This window comes from Myxocyprinus asiaticus, chromosome 6 (genome assembly GCF_019703515.2).
Source record: "Myxocyprinus asiaticus isolate MX2 ecotype Aquarium Trade chromosome 6, UBuf_Myxa_2, whole genome shotgun sequence".
NCBI classification, from domain to species: domain Eukaryota; kingdom Metazoa; phylum Chordata; class Actinopteri; order Cypriniformes; family Catostomidae; genus Myxocyprinus; species Myxocyprinus asiaticus.
The window spans coordinates 22,194,923-22,217,711 of record NC_059349.1 but is presented as its reverse complement, the minus strand read 5'-3'; the positions used below and the strand labels follow the sequence as shown (position 1 = coordinate 22,217,711).

Sequence of the window (22,789 nt, the reverse complement as noted above, 5' to 3'; positions counted from 1 at the left end):
CTGGAGAATGGCCTCCGTGGCCGGGAGCGCTGGCAGCAACTGTGGAGCAGGAGCCCTTCTCCTCCTCCTCTTCTGGGTGGCCGGGAACACTGCTGTGGGAGTGGCTGTCATGACCGAAGACACTGGCACTGGGATGGCCAAGGCTTCAGGCGCTGGCTTAGGGATGGACGAGGCTTCAGGAACTGGCTCGTTGACCATGGCAGGTGTGGGTGCTGGCTCGTTAACCGTGGCAGTACTGCTGTTTTAGCAGCCTCCACCTCCTGGTGGTCAGCAGCAGTGGGCTCGGCCGAGGCGTCCACTTACGTGTGGGGAGTGCCCTCATCCTCGGGTTGGGATGAGGATAGGAAGTCTCCCGAGGCACTGGCTGTGATAAATTCTTCCCATTTAAGGGCTTGCCTTACTGCCTCGAGAAAGTACTCATCCTCACCACATTCTGGGACACAGGACCTACTAGGTTAATTCAGAACTGCCCAAAAAAGATCAATTAGGCAGGTCTGATTGTATCCCAGACCTGAGGACAGTGACAAAAATTCTAGGGCATATCCCCACAGAGACTTGTCCTTCTGCCTTACCCCGTGCAGCCTCTTGGCGTGCTCTGCATGCTGGCAAGCAGGAGAACCATTCAAAAAGAAAACCTTTGCTAGGTCCATCTTGGCCAGTTCGTTCTGTCAGGATGTAGGGAATGAGAGGAAAAAAAAACAGGAATTTATACAGAAAATAAAAGGCAAAAATAAAACAAACTCCCACGAGGGGGAAAACACATAAACAACCCCGAAGGGGAAAAAGGCAATCCAGGTTGGGCAGGGGAAACTGGTTGCAGGATAGAGAATAAACTGGTTGATAAGGATAGAGAATCAACATAAACACGAACCAACCAACAGGGACTGACCAACAGACAAGACCATCTGGATAACACAGGACCGACTGAATACACAAGATGAACTGTCACTGGACAGCACACACAAGGAGAATAAAATAGGGTAGAAAATCAAACATGTTAATGCAGGGCAGTTGTAAAAAATGAACTAATAATAAGCAAATAAGGAGGCAGGATATGACGTAAGACAGAGTGACACACGGCGATACAGAAACAAAACAAAGCCACATGCTCTCACAAGACAAAACACCAGAATGGCATGAGCACACATCGCCAAAGCAGTAAGGCTATATACGCCCATGCCAACCGACAAACAAGATGAGTTAATGAGTAGTAACGGCAAACAAAGCGATGCCATGCATTCTCACACTAAACGAAACCTGAGTGTACATCGCATGGCGTTTGCCTTGCGATGCACGCAACAGATGACCAAAACAAGACAGGACAACTGTGTGAGAGTTTGGCCACACACCCGACACCTTAGACCGAAGTGACCGAACCCCAGCACGGGTCTCGCGAAACGCACCCGTGTTCACGAGAGACAGACGAACTATTGATGCAAGTGCATGCTGCCAAGATGACATAAGTGCGATGCACCCACGTCAATAACAGACAGACATGGAGCACGAGTGTCTGGATCCTGACACAGACCGAACCGAACCAGACAGGAAGTCAGGATCCAGACACCATGCTCCCGACATGAAATAAGACGGACCAAAGAGTGCACAGCAGGGAATACAACCGAAACTGTGCGCTCACACAAGGACAGACAACGAAACACAAGACAGACATGGGATGATGATGCCACGGTCCTGTCAGACCAAAACCCAGACTGACAGAGTGATAGGACCGTGACAGTATAAAAGTCATCCAAGTAGTCCATGTCTTCAAAAGTGATATTATAAGTGTGGGTGAGAAACAGATCAATATTTAAGTCCTTTTTTACTATCATTTTCCACTTTCAATTTCTTCTTTTGTTTTTGGTGATTCACCATTTTCATGCATATTGCTACCTACTGGGCAGGGAAGAAATGTTATAGTAAAACATAAATATTGATTTGCTTCGCACCCACACCTATCATTTTTCTTCTGAAGACATGGATTTAACCACTGGAGTCTTATGGATTACATTTATGCTGCCTTTATGTGCATTTTGGAGCTTCATTTTAATTTACATACAGAGTTTATACAGAGTTTAAATATTCTTCTAAAAATCTTAATTTGTGTTCAACAGAAGAAAGTCATATAGTTCTGGGATGGCATGAGGGTGAGTTCATGATAAGAGAATTTTCAGAACTTTCATTTTGGGTGAACTATTCCTTTAAGTCACACTTAAAAACATGTATGAATTTCATTGAATCAGATAACAGAATTTACAAACTAGGAAGCATTTGGAAACAAATGATGCTAGCTTCACTTTTTTTTGCCATTCTGGCAATTACTTTTAACTAACTGGCCCCAAGATAATTTTTAGTGGATGTATGAAGTCAGTTCTCCTCAAGTTCACACAGGTGTCCTAGCAGAGTAACCACAGGTTTAGTTCATCACATTAACTATGGACATATTCCACACAGTTTGACAAACAAAAAGTGTCAAAATACTTTTTGTCTCAATTTGAACTGTATATCTATGTTTTAAAAAAGAAAAACCTGCCAAAATTCTTTTTATGAAATGTTTGCGTTAAAAGTGTGCTTGTGCTATATTTCTTTAAAATAAAAGTTATTTTTGTTTGATATTTTGTTGTCTAGTAATGAATGTCATCCATTATTAAGTGTGACTTAAGTGTCCGAACACTGTTTGGGGCCACTGTACGTACACAAATAACTGTAACTTAATAATTTGAAAAGCAAGTTTCCATGTTTCTCTGCAAGTGGGCAGAGATTTTTCAGGTTCTAAGTCTCTTCTGTTTTTATTAAATTTTTTAGTTAAACTTATTTCATTAATGCTTTCATTGTTAAAATAAATGTGATGGAGAGAATAATAAACCACGGGCTGACTGGTCTATATTCTCATCAAAAGTTTCCTACCACCCCCCTCTCTCTCTCAGGTACTGGGACCCTGGCCCCCGGGCAGACCCTGTAGAAGACCTGCGCTACATCTGGGGAGGTTTTGCCTACCTGCAGGACATGATTGAGCATGGCATCCTCAAGTTACAGACAGGTCATGACTGGCCACTGGGTGTTTACCTGCAGCAAATGCCCTACCCATGCTACGTGGACGACATGTAAGTGATGGGGGAAATTATGTGGCAAAAACAGGCTAGCCTAAGAAAATGTGTTCCCTGCCCATATACTGTAAACTCACCTACTGCACTAAAGGCAAAAGTGAGAACAATTAGACTAAGAAGTGTGATATAAGATTCAGTTAGTCAGAAATGATTTTTTTTTTTTTTAACTAAGAGGCAATATTTGCCCTCTGGAATTGATTATTCCTTTTAGATTATACAGCTTTCTACTGTCTACCATCACAGATTTTGATCACAAAGTTTTAGAGTTTTTGTGAATATTTTCCTCAACCACATTTTATTATCTAAATGTGCAACAACACTTGTTTCTGAGACAGTGAATACAAACATTTGACAGCTGCAGTGTCTGTATAGGCACTAAACCAATAACTAGATAGGCCTAGAATAGAACATTAGGAAATATGTCAAATGGTAGATAAAACAATGCAGATAAATTCAATATAAACCTTGTATTTACCTTGCAGTGGAACTTATTGGTTTGTCCGTCACCCAGGTTTATGCTGACCCTAAACCGCTGTTTCCCCATCTTCATGGTGCTGGCCTGGATCTACTCGGTGTCCATGGTGGTGAAGAGCATTGTGTTGGAGAAGGAGATGAGGCTGAAGGAGACTCTGAAGGCCATGGGCGTCTCTAATGGTGTGATCTGGTACACCTGGTTCATTGACAGCTTCCTCATGATGGCTGCCAGCACTGCTCTGCTGACTGGCATTATCATGGTGAGGGAGTAATGTGTTGACTTTATAGCATACCACACATTCTTGGAGCATTATGTACATTTGTTACTCGAAACTGTGTCCTCAGTATTGTTTTATTGTGACCTCTTCTGGATGTATGTTGTTATTACACATATGGAGGTTTTTCCTCTGCCTGTGTTTAGAATGGCATACCGCCATACTACGCTTACATTTTTATCCATATCTGCATTACATATTGCAGAAATAGTACGAGTAGTATGGCATTCCAAACTCAGCCTCTCTCTCTCTGGAGAATAGCATAAACATTAAAGAGGTCCTACAGTTTTGGCTTCAATTGCTTTTCAACAATTGTGTAAAGATGTCTGCTCTCTTTTGTCATTACCTCATCAGTAGTTTTCTTGCATCTATTTAACCATCTAAAGTCAAAAAACACAATTTTCTCAACTTGTATAGGTAATGCACATGAGCAGTCTCAAGTTGATTGATTTACATTTATGCATTTGGCAGACACTTTTGTCCAAAGTGACTTACAGTGCCCTGATTACAGGGACAATCCCCCTGGAGCAACCTGGAGTTAAGTGCCTTGCTTAAGGACACAATGGTGGTAGCTGTGGGGATTGAACCAACAACCTTCCACTTACTAGTTCAGTGCTTTAATCCACTACACCACCACCACTCCATTGATCGGCAATGTCTGTATCTAAAAGGTTTTACCTGTAAGGCGGCAATTTCTACATTAATTGACTGCTGGGAGTTCCAATTTCTCCTATTCATTTTAATAGAATTGTCATGACAAGAGCAAAGTGGCTTACACAAAACCAAAGTCTAAAACCTAAGCTAAAACTAAAACTTTCACACTATTCTTTTGCTGACTTGCAAACACTGGGACTTGCTTCAGTAAATGCAAATCTAGTTTACACTTTGAAAATAGAAGAGTATAATACATTTAGTGCTCTTGCTTCTGTGTTCTCAGGTTGGCAAGGTGCTCAATTACAGCAATCCTATCATTCTTTTCCTGTTCCTCTTGACATTCACTGTGGCCACTATCATGCAGTGTTTTCTGTTGAGCGTGTTCTTCAACAAGGCCAATCTGGCTGCAGCCTGCAGTGGCATCATCTACTTCACTCTCTACCTCCCTCACATTTTCTGCTTTGCCTGGCAGGACCGTATTACAAAGGACATGAAAATAGCTGTGGTGAGGCCACTATAATGTTCCAGTTTTCTTGGCTATGTTTAGAATAGCATACTAAAATAATTCTATTTCTGCAGTATATACTGTAATGCACTCTTTGGCCAAAAATTTGTGGACATCCCCTTCTAATGAACTAATTTGTTTAATCCATTAATTCCAGTAAAGACGAATCATTATGCTACTCCAAACAATGGCACTCTAGGTCATGTAGTGCTTTAAAATTTGTGGCAACAATTTGGGGAGAACCCTTTTCTGTTCCAGCAGCATGACAATGCCTCTATGGACAAAGTGAAGTCCATAAAGAAATGGTTTACTGCGTCTGGTGTGGAGGAACTTGACTGTCCTGCAGAAAGCCCAGACCTGAACTGCACTGAACATGTTTGGGATGAATTGGTATGCCAATGGTGAGCGAGGCCCCATTGTCCAACATCAGTGTCTGACCTCACTGATGCTTTTGTGTCTTAGTGGGAGCAAATCCTTGCATCCATGTTATTACTTACAGACACAGTATAGTGGAAAGTCTTCCCAGAGGAGTAGAAGCTGTTATTTCAGCAAAGAGGGAAATTATACCTATGGTTTTGAAATTAAATGTTCATCAAGCACATATGGTGTCCACCAACTTTTGACTACATAGTGTATGTACGCTGTGCATGGTATGCACATCTTCTGTATGCATGGAATTCTCGATTAACCTACTACATTTTCCAGAATGTTCAGTATACAAAAGAGCACACTGCATGGAATACTGTAACCCACAATGAAATACGCTTGTCTTGACCTTCCATTTTCAGTGTGTCACAGCATTGAGTATATAGTAATTTAGTATTCCATTCCAAACATAGCCTTTAATTCCATCCAAACTCAAATATCAGTAAATTGAATGACTTTGAGTGGTCAAAATGGCTCCTACTATGTTAGACTCCTTGCATCTATACTGTTTAGTTCTTAATGTATTGTGAAATGCTACTTCTTTTCCAGAGCTTGCTTTCTCCAGTGGCCTTTGGCTTTGGTACAGAGTATCTGTCCCGTTATGAGGAGCAAGGCCTGGGGCTCCAATGGGACAATATTGGTACAAGCCCTCTGGAGGGTGATGAGTACTCCTTCTTCACTTCTATTCACATGATGCTATTAGACGCAGTTCTCTATGGTTTTTTGGCTTGGTATCTCGACAACGTCTTTCCAGGTCAGTTATTCTGCCTATTGGTTTGAATGTTACTAAATCTGTTGGAAAGTTAACATGAATTTGAAAGTGGAATTATAAGATTGCTCATGATCTTTTTCCGTGGAATTTTCAGGCCAGTATGGCATCGGTCGGCCATTTTACTTTCCCCTGCAGCCCTCGTACTGGCTGAAGTTGCCACCGCCATCCTCAGAGAACCCTTATACTGGTATACTTGAACCTGTCACATTATATATAGATCATAAACCCAGTTTACTTTAGATTTATTTTGAGAACAGATTTTGTTTTCTCTCTAGAACCTGAGAAACCTCTGGTAGATAACATGGAGAAGCAGGAGGATGTGGAGTGTGGCCTTTCTCCGGAGCCCAGGGAATGCAACGGCTCTCGCAGCAGCAAGCAATGCAAGCACAGAGAGAAACGAGAGAGGCTGGAGAAAGACAGAGAGCGTGAGGAGCAGCTGAAAATGCAGGAGGAGGAACAGATTCAAGAAGAGGAGACCCAGCCTGTGCAGACCGGTAAGGATACCACAACCTTAAAAAGTGATGCATTTACAGATTTCTGAATACTTACAATTAAAAAACCTGGTCTGCTGCTTTAGGATCTGTTAGAGCTTGCATGGCTACACATATTTACTGGTCAACTAGTTGTCCAGAAAAGTGGGCGTCACTTAATTAGCTTCAGGGTGGTTCCCAAGAATTTTGTCTTGTATGTCAACACTTAAACCATCTATGATGTCTGCAGCACCAGTGTGGTTCACTTATAACCTGCTTTGTGAACGAAAAGCATGTCATGTTTCCTTTATTTTCATTTTCACATAATTCCAAATATAATTGGCTGTTACAAGTTATTATACATAAAGAATGTTATGCAGATACACTAAGATGCAGTTTGTGCACACAGGAACTTTTTTTCTGTTATCACCAAGTGCAGCTGAAGTCATGTGATTCATGACTAGTTGACCCAAGTGTATCTGTCTGCATCCCACAAGATGACAAGGAACACACACTACATGAAACACCCACTACAAGTTTAACCCCCATGGAACACAAAACTATTCTGTTGGCTGAAGGAACTTTTAAACTCCTATGCAATTGCTTTATGATTCATGTTGTCTTAACTACAGGATGTTAATATAACAAAAAAATAACTTTTAAATTATATGTCACATATATTATTATGCTGAAGATACAAATTGTTAAATTAAATATTTCTCTGTTCTGTTTTCTCCAGTTAGCTTACAAGCTAACTGGTTAGCCTATTGGCTTAGCATAGTTTCTTCAAACATCTCGTCACAGTCGCCACCTAGTGATTTGGCAGGTTAGGTTTAGGGGTAAGGAAATGTGTCAGCAAATAAGACCTCAGCATTTCACAAGTTCATTGAAAGGGTCATAACTTGTAGTGGGCGTGTCATGTAGTGGTGTGCCTTGTAGTACTCTTGCAGGACGCAGACAGACCATTCTCAGTTGACAGAAAGATAAAAGGCATCGACTAATGGCCGAACAAATCGACAAGTCAGTGTGACCCCTAGTACCTTTATGTGAACCTGATGTAAACTTTTTATATTGTCACTTTGCCTTGCTGAATTAGTGTCCTAACGTGTCTTTTGCCTGCAGGGAATCCATTCTTTGAACCGGAGCCAGAGAGTCTGTTAATAGGGGTTTCAGTGCAGGACTTGGTGAAAGTCTATTCTAGAAATTCAAGGCCTGCAGTGGACCATCTCAACATGAACTTCTATGAGGGCCAGATCACTTCTTTTCTGGGTCACAATGGGGCAGGGAAGACCACCACCTTGTGAGTCCATACAATCTCTTTATTGTTGATTGTTAATGATGCAGTATGTAAGGGATAATGTCCTATCAGTTAGTCATTATTGCAAAAAGAAAACCTGAAAGGGTGATCAGGACCCAGACACAAAGGGGTTTATTGGTACATTTTCCCAAATATACATTAATTGTCATAGACAATTCAATTGAAATGATTACATTTTATGAGAAGAAAGAGATGGCAGAGTGAAATGAGGGACATGAAACTAGCACACCTATGTGGGAAATCAGTTGCCAAGGACAATGGTCATTTATACAGTTTAGTGGTCACTATACAAAAAACATGACAGCAGAATGCAGCAACTGACCAATAAGAATCAAGTATTCTAGAGAGCAATGTAATAAGTACATTTAAATCCCATCTAGTTTGTATCATGTTGGATGCATTTTTCATGTCACATCATACAGTATGTACTTACACTGTTGTAGGTCTATACTGACTGGCTTGTTTCCACCCACCTCTGGAACTGCTTACATATATGGGAGAGACATTCGTACAGAAATGGACACCATAAGACAATCATTGGGCATGTGCCCACAGTACAACATTCTCTTCAACCAGTGAGTGCTCTTTCTCTAAAAGTGGTCATAACATAAACCTATTGTAGTAAGATGTCCACCTTGACAGCATTATAGGCGTAGACACATTCCCAAATTGAAGGCTGTTGCAAAAGGTAAAGCATGATTATGCTGCCTTCTAATATACCTTCTTTTGATCAAATTCTGAGGCAGCATCGCATGTATCCTTGTGATATGTAGTGATATGATAATATGTATTATGAATCTATTTCTGCCTAAAGTACAGTTAGTGTTACTAAGGGTGGTCATGTAGAATTCTTTGCCAAATTCAAGTGGTTTCCACATCTTGCGTTGTGCTTCTCACTGGTTCTTGCAGCGCTGCAATGATCAGTGGTGCGTGTTTAAGAGCTCGAGTGAGTAAAAACGCACCTGCTTTTCGATCTCGCTGCTCTGTCCATTGAGCTGTATCCACCTACAGAGCCACACAGTTGGCTTAACGGAGTTTGTGACTTCGCCTATCTATTTGACGCTGCTAAACCAGATACTTCAGATGTGTCGCTAGACTTCAGAATCAGATGAACTGTGGTACAAACGCATACCAACCCGTATAATGGAGTCTAGATAAACATTTTAATGCAAACAGGAACTTGATGATATATTTGATTAACATGGCTGATAGACGCCCCCCATTTGTAACCTAACACTTCCTTTTCTACTAATTTGCTCTCAACGCCCCCTGGCATCCACTGAACACCCACTGGGTGGGGTGATACCACCCCCGTTGAGAACCCCTGCTTTACAGAGAAGGCAATCCATCCAAGATGGCGGACAAAGCGAGATAAATGTTGATTAAACTTTTAAGTTATAATTCATTTAAAACTGAAAACTATTGGTAAAAATAGGCTATTATACTTAATAGAATCATATTGGCTTATCTTGTTGTTAGCTTAGCCACATGCTAATAGCAACCTATTCAAATCAGTTGTGAGTTGAACAATTCACTGGAATGAGAAGCAAAGAGTTGCCTATGTACAGCATTCCAAACAGTCACTTACAAGGCTCCATTTCAGTTAGGATACTGCCTTATTTGTTTAAATTAATTTTTTATTAAACATGTTTGTTCCATTCTTGTTCTGATGTATGAATCCTCCCTCCTCTCAGTCTGACAGTAGAGGAGCACATACTCTTCTACTCTCTGTTGAAGGGTCGAGGGTGCAAGGAGGCTGAGCAGGAGGTCGATAACATGCTGGAGGACCTGGGATTGCCTCATAAAAGAGATGAGGAAGCACAAAACCTCTCAGGTGGGTCTGAATGCAAACGTGAGAAAATAATCTGTTTAGATTAAAGGGTTTTAGAGTTTCTTTACTCAGGATTGGTGTTTTAGAAAGATACTTAAAAAACAAGAGAGACAGGGGGACTCTGAAGCTAAGCCTTATCTGGATGATCTGGGTGGGGTGAGGGATACAAATTAATCTTCTCTGGGGGTTAATCCTGAAATGCTGCCCTGTTGGTTGTATACCCTCTGCGCTCAGTTTTAAATAATGTTTGTCCATACAACAGATCCACTAAAATATATTTCTTTACATTTGTTAAAGGGATAGTTGACCCCAAAATGAAAATTCTGTCATTATTTACTTACCCTCGTGTCATACAAACCCATATGACTTTCTTTCTACTGCGGAACACAAAAGAAGATATTTTAAAGAATGTTGCAGTGCTGATTTCCATACAAAAGCAGTTGATAGTGACTCACTTTAAAGTTTAAAAAAGCACCCAAAAGTGTTCATAAAAATATATTATTAATTAATACAAATATTCTATACAACTTAGGCATCATATTCCAAGTCTTCTGAAGGCATACAGTCACTTTGTGATGAACACACTGATAAGTTAAGTTATTATTCACTCTCAAATCAAATTGAATCATTATTTAACTCTGTAAATCAATAACATAACATGAAAACAGTCAGTAACATAAAATCTCATTGGTTCTTGCACATCTCGTGACCAAGCGTTATAACATCCTAACACAAGAACCAATAAGGTTTGATGTTATTGATGTGTTGCCATGTTTGATTTACAGAGTTTATTAACTCTGAGTTTATTATAGTCTGTTCATCATTCACAGTGATCGCATGCCTTCAGAAGACTTGGAATATAACGCAAAAATCACACAGATAACCAAAAGTCACATGCTAAAATAAACAAAGCTGTATTTAAATCACACAGGCTTCAACAGCCAGGTTCATTGCTGAGACAACAATAGCACCTTTTCAACAATGGTAACCTGGACCCTTCAATAAAACATTCAGACTGTCCCTGTAGTGTAAAAATTTAGGGGTCTTTTTTACTTGTGTGTCATTAATGTTGATTTTCCATGCTTGCTTTATATATTTCATGTGTTAATGAATTGTGATTTTATCAGACTACCTAAACTTTGAATGCTCTTTATAGGGGGTATGCAGAGGAAGCTGTCAGTTGCTATGGCTTTTGTAGGTGGTTCTAAGGTGGTGATCTTGGATGAGCCGACTTCAGGAGTGGACCCCTATTCCAGACGCTCCATTTGGGACCTGTTGCTCAAGTACCGCACAGGTATTGCTACCTTCTGGCCAAAGAAAATATTGCAGGGATAAAAAGACAACCAAAGCTAGAGGCTTTACAGAGAACAGTTTCCAAATGAAATAAGATGCAAAATTGAAGAACTGTCCTCCTGTTTTAAATGTCTATATCAACTTCTCTTTCCCTCATTCTTTCTTTCTCTCTCTCTTAACCACACTTTTTTTTATCCAGAATGCACAGTAATTTTGTCCACTCATCACATGGATGAGGCAGACCTGCTAAGTGACAGAATTGCCATCATCTCTAAAGGTAAACTACACTGCAGTGGCTCTCCTCTCTTCCTGAAGAACTGCTTTGGAGTGGGCTTCTACCTCACACTGGTGCGTCGCATGAAAGACCAGCGCAAGAAGGAGGTGAGAAGAAACTTCTGTGATTATGTTGTAAATTAAAGGGATAGTTCATCCAAAAATGAAAATTCTGTCATCATTTACTCACCCTCAATGCAATGAATGGTGACTGAGGCTAATATTCTGCTTAACATCTCCTTTTGTGTTCCATGGAACAAAGAAAGCTGTACAGGTTTGGAACGACATGAGGGTGTGTAAATGATAACAGAATTTTCATTTTTGGGTGAACTATGCCTTTAACGATGAATTGCTTGGAGGCTTTTATCTAGTTTGTGGCATTTTTATGTTATATTGTACCACAAGCCACAGCCTGATTGTCAGAGCTGTGGTATAGCTATTAGCACACATACTCCTCACACGTTGAGTTGTGGTGCTCATGCAGGTGATGCAGGTTTGAGACTGGCCTGCAGTTTCCTGATCTCATTCCCTCTCTCTCTCCCCCAATAATTAGTGGTGCTTCTTAAGGCTACACTTCACTTTTACTATTTTAAAGAAGAGGGACGATACGTAAATAATTTTTGTGGTTATCAATATTATGAGCCAAAAATAAAATAAATTAATAATGTTTAAGAAAGCTTTGACTTGCTCAATAAGAATGCTTTGACTGTATTCTTTAAGATTGTTTTGGCTCTTTACTGTAATTTGATTTAATGGTCTTGTAGAATGAGTGTGACTGTGCATCTGAGTGCTCCTGCACCTGCTCCACCTGCACTAGACATAAAGAAGAGGGTCAGACAATACAGCCTGAGAGAATTCTGGACGGTCAGTGAATAAAACACACACAAAAAAAACGTAAAATAGTTTTTTGTCTCATTTCTTCAAAAAAAAAAGTTTTTATTTTTCATCACTCTACACAGGGAACGTTGAGAGCATCACAAGTCTGATTCATCACCATGTACCTGAGGCGAAGCTTATTGAAATGATTGGTCAGGAAATGACCTACCTGCTGCCAAATAAAGGTTTTAAACATCGTGCTTACGCCAGTCTTTTTCGAGAACTGGAGGAGACATTGGGTGACATGGGCCTCAGTAGTTTTGGCATATCCGACACATCACTGGAGGAGGTTCGACAATCTTTTTTTCTTCTCTGAATTAAGCTAGTAACCATAACAATCAGAAATTTCACTCTTTACCAGTCCAGAGACTGTGTAATTTTTAGAATTATGCTGTTTGTGTTTTAAGGATTGTGCAGCATGTATGTGCTTTAGTATAATTTTGACTCAGTAATTCAATAATACTGTAATAACTTTATATTTATTTTGCACATTTCAAGCAGTATAACACAGCACACTTCACATGACATAAAATCGCATACAACTGTAATTAATAAATAGATATTGATATGACTGTCTGTGTAATATTGTCACTATAAGTCTGTACTCACCGATTTGAAGAATGTGTTTGTGTATATTTAGATCTTTTTGAAGGTTACTGCAGACGGAGAGGCAGCCAACAACCCTGTCACACCTGGTAAATATCCTCATATATTCAATGTCTACAGCCATAACACTAAAACATGAATTCAGTCGAAGTTTTTAGGGAATGCTTAGTAATGCTAAATGGTCTTTAAAGTTAAGTGCAACTGTTGTGAATTATGACAGCATACACTTTTCATAAACCAGTAGTCTGTAACCTTGTGTTTGACTGTGTGGCCCCCTACGCCTTCAGAGCAATGGTTGCTACAAAAGAGGAAAAATGGCAATGGTTGCTTGAGAGACAGGGAGGCTACGAATAATGCTGTTGGAACTGAAGGTGAATTGAGATTCCAGAGCTCAGCTTTGCTTAGCGCTCATGTTAAGAGGCTAACAGAGAGTCAAACTCTCAAGTATAAAAGATGAGGTGCTATGCTTTATGTAGAGCTAAAACTTCTTGAGAAAGATCTTGACAGCAGTGGCTTTGCACCCTGCTTGAAAAACCAGCTTAGATCACCATGAATTTCCATGCTGGTCCAGGCTGGTTTATGCTGGTTTGGTGCTGGTCTAGCTGGTGAACCAACATAGCCATGCTGGTTGACTGGTTGAAACTGGTTCCTTGTTAAGCTAGTGAAGTAGCAGGCTCTTCCTAGTTGTGCTGATCTAATTTGAACTAATGTTTTGTGGCAGGTTTTGAAGTTTAAGCAGGTTAGTTGTTTGAGTTTAATTGTCCTGGTGGGAACAAACCATCAAACCAGCATCCCAAACACAACTTAGGCTGTTGACCTGCTGTGCTGTTTTAACAGCAAGTCTAGCATGTCGGTGATGCTTTTCTGTTGCAAGTCAGTAAGATTTTCCCTCATTATTTGCCCTGGTTTACAGATGCTAATGGTGTGGGGAACCCAGCAGACTCTGACAACAGTGCTGGTAGAGCCTCCAGGCAGGTTAAAGGCTTTACTCTAGTACTTAAGCAGTTCCACGCTCTTCTGGTTAAGAGATTGCACCATGCTACGCGCAGCCACAAAGATTTCCTTGCACAGGTAAGGTGAAGTTTGCATGTGGACAAGACACCGTTTTATAAAAATGAGCAGGGTTACCCTTGCGTTAAATATGGCAATTGTCAGAATTTATTTATATTGAGTTATTTATTTGATAATCCTTAAAAACATGCACATTTATATATTATGTTATATTTAGTGCTGTCAGTTGATTACATTTTCAATCATGATTAATCACGTAATTAATCGCAATTAATTGCAGATTTTAAAAGTGCTGCAAATTGACACTATATACATTATACTTCTTTTTTTAGTCAAAATGCATTTATTTCCATCTAAGGAAAGAAAACAAAACAATATTTAACAATATAATGCTTTATTAACATTTTCCAAACAAAGCCTTACACAGTATAAAGATAGAAATGCACAAAAATAGCACCAATTCAAGTAACATTTCCCAAAGTTTAAGTGGAAGGTTGAATAATTAAAAGAACTAGTCCCCCCATAGATTGCATATTCATTACAACAGGCATTAAATCTCCTGAAGTCCACAATATTAATCAGCCGGTAGACATTGGCTATCCGCTTTGTGCAGCAATCGTGAAGCCACGTTCATGATTCGAGTCAGGGCGTCAGCGTCAAGTGCCGCTTTGAGCTCCACATGAAAAGCTCTTGCAGACAAAAACATCTCATTCTGCGTTTTGGTGATAGTTAAGACTTGCCGTGCTTCTGTGGTAATTAAAATGCACCTTACTTAGGCTGAAAAATACTTGTTATGTACAACAAATAGTGTCAAGAGCTCCTTCCCCATCATTTGATCACTGACACGGCTGTTGTGTTTGTGGTGTGTGCATCAGTCTAATGACTCTAGACAGACACATCGCAAAGGTTCTGCCCTTCTAACCAGTGTTTATGTTGGTTTATGCTGTATTAACTGTAAATGCGTTAACCATGATTAAGAAAAACGTAAATATTAAATGTTAAATTAATCGCATGCGTTAACGCGTTAATTTTGACAACTCTAATTATATTATATTAAGATTTAGTTTTGGGACCTAAACAGCTCAAAATTATGTTATAGGCTTAACTAGGACAGAAAATAAGCAGATGTTTTCTTAATTATTATTATTATTTATTTTTTATTTTTTTGTAGATTGTTTTGCCTGCCAGCTTTGTCTTTATTGCTTTGATCTTCACCCTGATTGTCCCACCATTTGGAGAGTATCCCAGTCTGACCCTCACTCCATGGATGTATGGACCACAGTTTACCTTCTTCAGGTGAGAAATGTTCTCATAAACAGACAAGTTCAAAATATGACAAATTAATCAGTAAGTCTTCCTGGAAAATTTAATTTAATTTCTTGCTGTTTTTCTGCATCTCAGTAATGAGCAGCCATCTCATCCAAAGATGAAGCACTTTATACAGGCGTTGCTGAGTGACCCTGGCATGGGAACACGTTGCATGGTGAATCAGCCCTTGGAGTGAGTTGTAGAATTTTGATTTGAAGCATGCTTTAATCATTGTATAGTTGTCTTTGTAGTGCTGAGTGAAAATAATTGTACACAGTGTAAACAGATTCTGATTTATGTGATTTACACTTCTATAATTTTCCGGACGTAAATATCCCTTTAGTTTTCTCCATTGTTTTTTTGTTTTTTACAATAAAATATAAACGTATATAAAACTGATGATATATTCTTCTGTAGAAGCCACAAGACAGTGTAGTTTCAAATTCATAAAAATAAATAAATAGATTGTATTTAATTGCCAAATTCCCAGTGAAGAACGACACTACCAATAATTCTGAGGAGAGATACATTAATTAAGGAATTCGCTGTCACCAGTTAAATGGAAATCACTGCAAAAGAGCTCAGCAGTGGCCAGCCAATCTCATAACGCATTGCCAGTGGCATAATTGAGTCAGTCTCCCTACACTCTCAAACTGCTTAAATCTTTAAATATTTTGAACTTTAAATGAATTGTTTTAATACTTATGATCAATAATAGTATACTGTAATTTCTGATTCAATTACATCATTCACAATGCTTCATGGGATGCATAGTTAATTCTTTCATAAAATAATTTAAGTACAAAATATTGTACCTTTGTTTTTTGTTTTATCCATTGTTCATATTCATTTTTATTTTTATTTTTTTATTTTTTTTGCAATGTTGTGATTCACCTCGGAGCTGGTTGGTTTGGTTCATGGCTTAGAACTCTTTCATAGGAATTCCCTATAAAAAAAAAATTATAATAATTTAAAAATACTTCTGGAACCAAGGCGGCTGAAAAAGTGGGTGGTCACTGTGTGTAAATGTGTGCACAGGAACCTCTTTACCTGCTTAAACACAAGCTCTGATTGGGAAGTTCCTCCAGTGTCTCCTGAGGTCAGCAACATCTTATTGAGTCCTGAGTGGCATGCAAGAAACCCCTCACCTTCCTGTCAGTGCAGTACCGAAACAAAGCTTACCATGCTGCCGGTCTGTCCCGCTGGAGCAGGGGGACTGCCACCACGCCAGGTCAGGATGTCAGCTTGGACTGAACTTTTTTAATTGGTGTACTCAATAATTTTTATAATGTTTATATTGCACTGACCGATATGGCAGTTTTCTTGGAGTTATGCTGACACCAAGTGACATAGATGCAGCATTATTCAAATGCAATACTTTTCAGTTACTGATGCCATACTATTTGCAGTTTGCCATTATTAATTTATTCTGCAAGCAAAAGTGTCTAATAACAGGGAGTTTACTAAGATAAAGCGAGTAGGTTTCAGCCATGAGGCAGCCCATCTCCATGTATTGTAAAATAAAACAGCTTTTATTAGGCTACTGATATGACTGGAGCCTTCATCTCATGTGAGTGTATGCATGATTTTAAACATTTTTCAAAAGTACTATTTATTTATTTATGGGTAAAACTTTTAATGAGGAAATAATTGCTGAGTACACCTTTAAAATTGATCTATGCAGAAGAGCCTTGGAATGATAAGAAATGTATTTGTGTTGCGCTGATGTAGAGGAAAGAGCTGACAGGGGACACTTTGCTCGAAATGACAAACAGAAACATCTCTGACTATTTGGTGAAGACTTACCCCAGTCTCATCAAGACCAGGTGAGATATTATACAAGCTACAATGGGTTAGTAGTGTTTATTGTATTCTTTTTATTTCCTTATAATGACTGCTGTTTTTCCTCATATGCAGCTTGAAGAGCAAATATTGGGTGAATGAACAAAGGTAAGGTATCTGTTGAGACAAGGAAACAAATAGAATAATATTAGCATAGATGCCATTACATTTTTTGCATGATAAATGTTTCTGGTTCTGGCAGACCTTACTAAAGCAGCCTAATTGTGAGTTGAAGGATAAATTAGGTGTATGCCTGGCTAAATAGATGAGTCTTTTGTCCAGACTTAAACTGAGTGAGTGTGTCTGCATCTCGAACAGTGTTAGGGAGACTATTCCATAGTTTAAGAGCAAATATGAAAAGGATCTACCTCCTTTTGTGGATTTTGATATTCTAGGGACTATTAACAGGCCAGAATTTTGGGATTGTAATGAACGTGATGGAATATAGCATGGTAGAAGGTCACTTAAGTTCTGTGGAGCTAGACCATTCAAATCTTTGTACGTAGTTAACAGAATTTTAAAATTAATACGAAATATAACAGGTAGCCAATGTAACGATGATAAAATGGGCTAATGTGATCATATTTCTTGGTTCTAGTCAGCACTCTGGCTGATGCATTTTGAACCAATTGGAGTTTATTTATTGAACTTGTAGGACATCCTCCCAGTAATGCATTACAATAATCTATTATCAGTAATCTCATGTGCACAATTCTTTAAGATATACCCAAGTGACACTTTGTGGGCACAATAACTGTGGCCTCTTTAAAATTACACTTGATTAAACAAACTTTCTCAGGTATGGTGGACTCTCTGTTGGTGGACAGCTGCCGATTCTTGATGTGGACCCTGAAGAGATCCAGAACATTCTCTCCCAGCTTGGACAAATTATGAATATTTCAGGGGTATGCTATTGTGTTTATTCTACTTGAAATGTAACTAGGTGGGCATTTAACAATAATACTGTCTGCTTAACTCACACAACACATACGCTGTCTTGCTTACCCTTAGGGCCGCTATTCAAAGTCAGCTATGAAAGAAATAGAAACTTTCCTACACTACATGGAGAGTGAGTACAATGTTAAGGTATGTTAGACCACAGTTTAAAAATTATAAAAAAATGAAAAATAGTATTAATAATATAAAAATAAATCTATAATCTTTAAGTATTGATGTTATTTTGCTCTTTTTTCTGTCACTTGTCACAGGTATGGTTTAATAACAAAGGCTGGCACGCCATGGTTTCCTTCATGAATGTAGCAAACAATGCCATTCTGCGAGCTTACCTGCCACCTCATGCCAATCCATCAGAATATGGCATTACTGTTATCAACCACCCACTCAACCTCACCAAAGAGCAGCTCTCTGAAGTCACTGTGTGAGTGTCAGATGTCATATAAAATCTCTCAGATGTTTTTTGACTGGCAGTTTCAAGCTTTATGACGCTTACACAAAAGAGTTTACACGTCTTTAGATAACGCTGCGAATCCATTGATTTTAATGTTGATGATACGTAACAATACTTATGTCATGCAACTAATTTTTTGCAGTTGATATTTGTTGACCAATTGAACATTTCAGAGAGGTGGGTTCAATTGTGTATTTAAACTTGATTTCAAACATACCTGGCTCTTTCACACCCTCAAAATGCAGCTTCTGAATTCATGTCCGTCAAACGCTCCATTAGAGCTTTCTCGTTAAAGCTAGTGTTGGCACCCTAACACTTGCTTTTTTTTACCTAAAGAGAAATACAGTTCTATCAGAAAGACTCGAGACTATTGGAAGTAATACAAAAGAAAAAATACTTGTATCATTTGGCGTAAGCACCATCCTACGGTTCAACGCTCAGATGCTGCTTGAACCGTCAGATCCTGACGGAGGTGATGATGGCAGGGGAGCGGAGCTTACCCCCCGCCCAGGACATGGCCTAAACTGGTGGAGATGGGATGGGATGGGATGGGGGGTAAAAACACAGAAGTATGCAAACAATGAGAGACAGCTGGAAGGCTTTTAAAGCGGAGGCAGTTTTGTGATTGGATGAGATGCATGATAGATGAATCCCGAGATCTTCCAGTTAGAACTACGCTTGCACTTAAATTCCTGTGGATAATATTTACATAATATAATGACACTAATGTGTTCTGATTTCAGCTGAAAGTTGTGTTGTTGAACCGCTTCTCTTGCCACTCTCTCATTTTCCTCTCCCACAGTCTCACCACATCAGTGGATGCAGTGGTCGCCATCTGTGTCATCTTTGCCATGTCCTTTATTCCAGCCAGCTTTGTCCTCTACCTCATTCAGGAGCGTGTCACCAAGGCCAAACATCTGCAGTTTGTTAGTGGAGTCAGCCCTCTGGTTTACTGGGTAGCCAACTTCTTCTGGGACATGGTGAGATTCATCAGCATTGTGTATTAACAAGGACGATTCATTGTCAATGATTAGTCATTTTGAGTATCTGATTGCTTGCGACCCTTTCATTTGTTTGTCCCAGATTAACTACTCTATCAGCACAGTGATGGTTGTGGCCATATTTGTGGGTTTTGATAAGAAGTGCTACACATCGCCCACCAATCTCCCAGCGCTGGTTGCTTTGCTATGTCTCTATGGGTCAGTTAATGGATTTTGTAGGGTGGCTCTGAATTGAAGAAAATCAGCAAAGCACAGCAGTGATTTTTTTGTACTCTATTCTATGCAGGTGGTCAGTGACGCCCATGATGTACCCAGTGTCCTACATGTTCAGCATCCCCAGCACAGCGTACGTGTCCCTTTCCTGCATCAACCTTTTCATCGGTATCAACAGTAGCGCCATCACCTTCATCCTAGAGCTCTTTGAGAACAATAGGGTAAAGTGACAACAACCTCTTGGGTCACAATTCGCATACAAATCATCATTTGATGTTCTCAAAAATGCCTTTAAGTTACACAGAGTAACATGTTTGTTTGAAATCCATGTTTACAGATAAATCAAACTGTTTGGAGAGGTTTTAATTTGCTTAATTTATAGTATTTGCTTATGTTCTTTTTTCAGTCTCTGCAAATGTTTAATGAGGTGCTGAAGAAGTTGTTACTGGTTTTTCCTCACTTCTGTCTCGGTCGAGGCCTCATTGATATGGCCATGAACCAGGCCGTGACTGACGTCTATGCACGATTTGGTAAGTCTGTCCTTTATGTCATTGTGCTGTCAAATAACAGACAAACTGTTGCACCAACTACTTTTAAAGGGATAAAAAATGATGTCATCAATCAGTTACTCATTCTCATGTTGTTCCAAACATGTATGACTTTCATTCTTCCGTGGAACACAAAAGGAGATTTTAGGCAGCATGTTAGTTTCTGTCACCATTCACTTTCATTGCATTTTTTTGCCATATAATGAAAATGAAGGGTGACTAAGACTGAAAACATCTCCTTTTGTGTTCCACAGAAGAAATAAAGCCATGCGATTTTTGGAACAACATGAGGATGAGCAAATGATTAAAGAATTTTTATTCTTGGGTGAACTTTTAAACTTATCATAATTGATTCAGTGAAATCTATCTATTAGCAATACATCAAGTTTTGTGTCAGTAACCTTCTAATGTCTTTAAAAAAAAAAATGTCATATGTCTTGGCACAGGGGAGGAGTTTAATATGGATCCATTCAGATGGGACTTTGTGGGGAAGAACCTGGTCTGTATGGCTGTGGAGGGTTTCATGTATTTCCTCCTTAATCTACTCATCCAGTACAAATTTTTCCTTGATCGCTGGTGAGTTGAGCCATCTAAAACAAAATAAAAATGTAATGACAAAAAAGGTCATGCATTTTCACAAAGCACATTTTAACAGAATTTAACCCATTGTGGTACATAACTCTAGTTAAACTTAGAAACTAAAGGGAAAAAGTAGAAATTTTGTATATCATCTGCTCAGTTTTAACATCCATGTCCATACATTTTCTGCAACTGCACAAGAAATGTTAAAAGAAACAGAGTGATTATTTGCACTAGGTGTAAATAGCATCTTCCACACAGTGCGGCTATTTGCACTCAGATAGTCTGGTACACAGAAATTAAAGACAAACTGTGGCCACTAGTGTCGCTGCAATTGCGTGGGGTAGTGGCCTGCGCGGGATGGATTTTTCAGACCCTCTCCCGTGAGATTCTGTCCTGCTCCTACCCACTCCCGCAAAAATATGTCATATTTTGTCCCGCTCCTGCCCGCAACTTTCACGTTTTATCTCGCTCCCACCCACATAAGCCCACAGGTAGAGTTCTACGTGGATTTTTCTGTCCCGCTCCCGTAAGATTCTGTCCCGCTCCATTGTCATAGGCTATTTTTTCCAATTCCCACCCGTAAAAAAACTGAAAGAGAAAAAGAAACGAAAAAAAAACCTCCATGTTTTGTTAGCTCTCTAACATTGCAAAATATCTGTTTTACCTTTGGTTGGTTTCAAAGTTTTGTATTTACCTTTCTTTAATAAAGCAGTAAAATCTGTTACACTACTAAGGGATCTGCCTTCATGCTCAGACATTTAGCCTCAGAGTGGTAGGCCACTTTCCACCGCATGGAGCTCGAGGAAGATTTTGTATGAATTAGTCACCAAACCTGCGCCAGTAAATAGTTTATTTATTTTTTTTGCTTTTGAGCAATAGATGGATAACACGAATAACATTCTGTACCTTAAAAACATAAAATAAATTTGAGCAACTTTTATTTTATTTAGATATTTATATTTTGCTGGTGCATTATATTTTGGGTTAGGTTTAGGGGTAGGGATTGGTGTAGGGTGTCTGTGGGACTCTACAGAAACACAATAAACATGCTACAGTGATGATTCTATACTGTATGTTAGTATTTAATTAGGGGTGCAAATAGCATCTAACACTATTTTCACTTAGTGCAAAGAAGATGCTTTTTGTTGCTATTTACACTTAGTGTAAACAGCATCTATTTGCTGTTTGCACATAGTGCAAATAGCCACTGCCTAAAAGAAATGTTAGCTTTAAAATGGGATCTGTTATAATATTACTTCACAGTATGATTACTTCATGATTAAAATTCCTAGTTGGACACTGTTATTATTTTTTATTATTTGTGTAGGGTGTCCGACTATGTGAGGGATCCAGTCAAAGATGAAGACGATGATGTAGCTCAGGAGAGAGAGCGTATTTACAGAGGAGGAAACAAGAATGACATCCTTTTGATCCGAGATTTGTCAAAAGTAAATGACCAGCCAGCAAAAAAAAAAAAAAAAAGGAAAAATTACTGGACTATACTCTGCATCATCTATTTTAGCATATATTTTGCAGGTCACAGTTAAATTGAGTGTTTTCAGCATTTTAAAGGGCCGTAATTGCCATGCTAAAGTCTACTGTCTGATCTTAGACATACAGGGCCAGAAAAAGACCAGCAGTGGACAAAATCTGTGCAGGAGTTCCAGCAGGGGAGGTATCACAAAATAATCTTCAGTGTTTCTTATTTGTAAAATTCTGTTCATAAAGTTTAAAACACAGCGTTTAGAGTTAAATGTGATAATCAGCCTAAATGTTTCTTGCAGTGCTTTGGGCTTCTTGGTGTAAATGGTGCAGGTAAAACAACAACCTTTAAAATGCTGACAGGAGACACAGATGTGACCTCTGGGGAGGCATCAGTAGCTGGATGCAGGTAATATACAAACTAAAAACAGAAATATTAAAACTACAAACACAATTCTTCTTCTTCTTCTTCTTTTGTCTGCTCCTGTTAGGGGTCGCTACAGCGCACCATCCGTAA

At 39.2% G+C, this 22,789-nt stretch overlaps 1 protein-coding gene across 1 annotated transcript in view; it reads left to right on the top strand.

Moving 5' to 3' along the window:
• The window catches only part of LOC127442394 (retinal-specific phospholipid-transporting ATPase ABCA4-like), a 62,101-nt gene that overhangs the window by 32,193 nt on the left and 7,119 nt on the right, over positions 1-22,789 (top strand). Inside the window, exons 15-46 of the mRNA XM_051700385.1 lie at positions 2,925-3,101; positions 3,616-3,838; positions 4,791-5,012; positions 5,988-6,192; positions 6,305-6,397; positions 6,486-6,704; positions 7,803-7,980; positions 8,442-8,573; positions 9,693-9,832; positions 10,986-11,123; positions 11,322-11,503; positions 12,160-12,259; positions 12,355-12,560; positions 12,912-12,966; positions 13,165-13,248; positions 13,791-13,948; positions 15,060-15,184; positions 15,290-15,388; positions 16,235-16,427; positions 16,928-17,022; positions 17,114-17,146; positions 17,838-17,943; positions 18,050-18,124; positions 18,247-18,416; positions 19,249-19,426; positions 19,530-19,645; positions 19,734-19,881; positions 20,067-20,190; positions 20,655-20,784; positions 22,118-22,238; positions 22,403-22,465; positions 22,575-22,681. Of these exons, the coding sequence (XP_051556345.1) occupies positions 2,925-3,101; positions 3,616-3,838; positions 4,791-5,012; positions 5,988-6,192; positions 6,305-6,397; positions 6,486-6,704; positions 7,803-7,980; positions 8,442-8,573; positions 9,693-9,832; positions 10,986-11,123; positions 11,322-11,503; positions 12,160-12,259; positions 12,355-12,560; positions 12,912-12,966; positions 13,165-13,248; positions 13,791-13,948; positions 15,060-15,184; positions 15,290-15,388; positions 16,235-16,427; positions 16,928-17,022; positions 17,114-17,146; positions 17,838-17,943; positions 18,050-18,124; positions 18,247-18,416; positions 19,249-19,426; positions 19,530-19,645; positions 19,734-19,881; positions 20,067-20,190; positions 20,655-20,784; positions 22,118-22,238; positions 22,403-22,465; positions 22,575-22,681 (4,395 nt within the window). The remainder of the gene's footprint in view (positions 1-2,924; positions 3,102-3,615; positions 3,839-4,790; positions 5,013-5,987; positions 6,193-6,304; positions 6,398-6,485; positions 6,705-7,802; positions 7,981-8,441; positions 8,574-9,692; positions 9,833-10,985; positions 11,124-11,321; positions 11,504-12,159; positions 12,260-12,354; positions 12,561-12,911; positions 12,967-13,164; positions 13,249-13,790; positions 13,949-15,059; positions 15,185-15,289; positions 15,389-16,234; positions 16,428-16,927; positions 17,023-17,113; positions 17,147-17,837; positions 17,944-18,049; positions 18,125-18,246; positions 18,417-19,248; positions 19,427-19,529; positions 19,646-19,733; positions 19,882-20,066; positions 20,191-20,654; positions 20,785-22,117; positions 22,239-22,402; positions 22,466-22,574; positions 22,682-22,789) is intronic.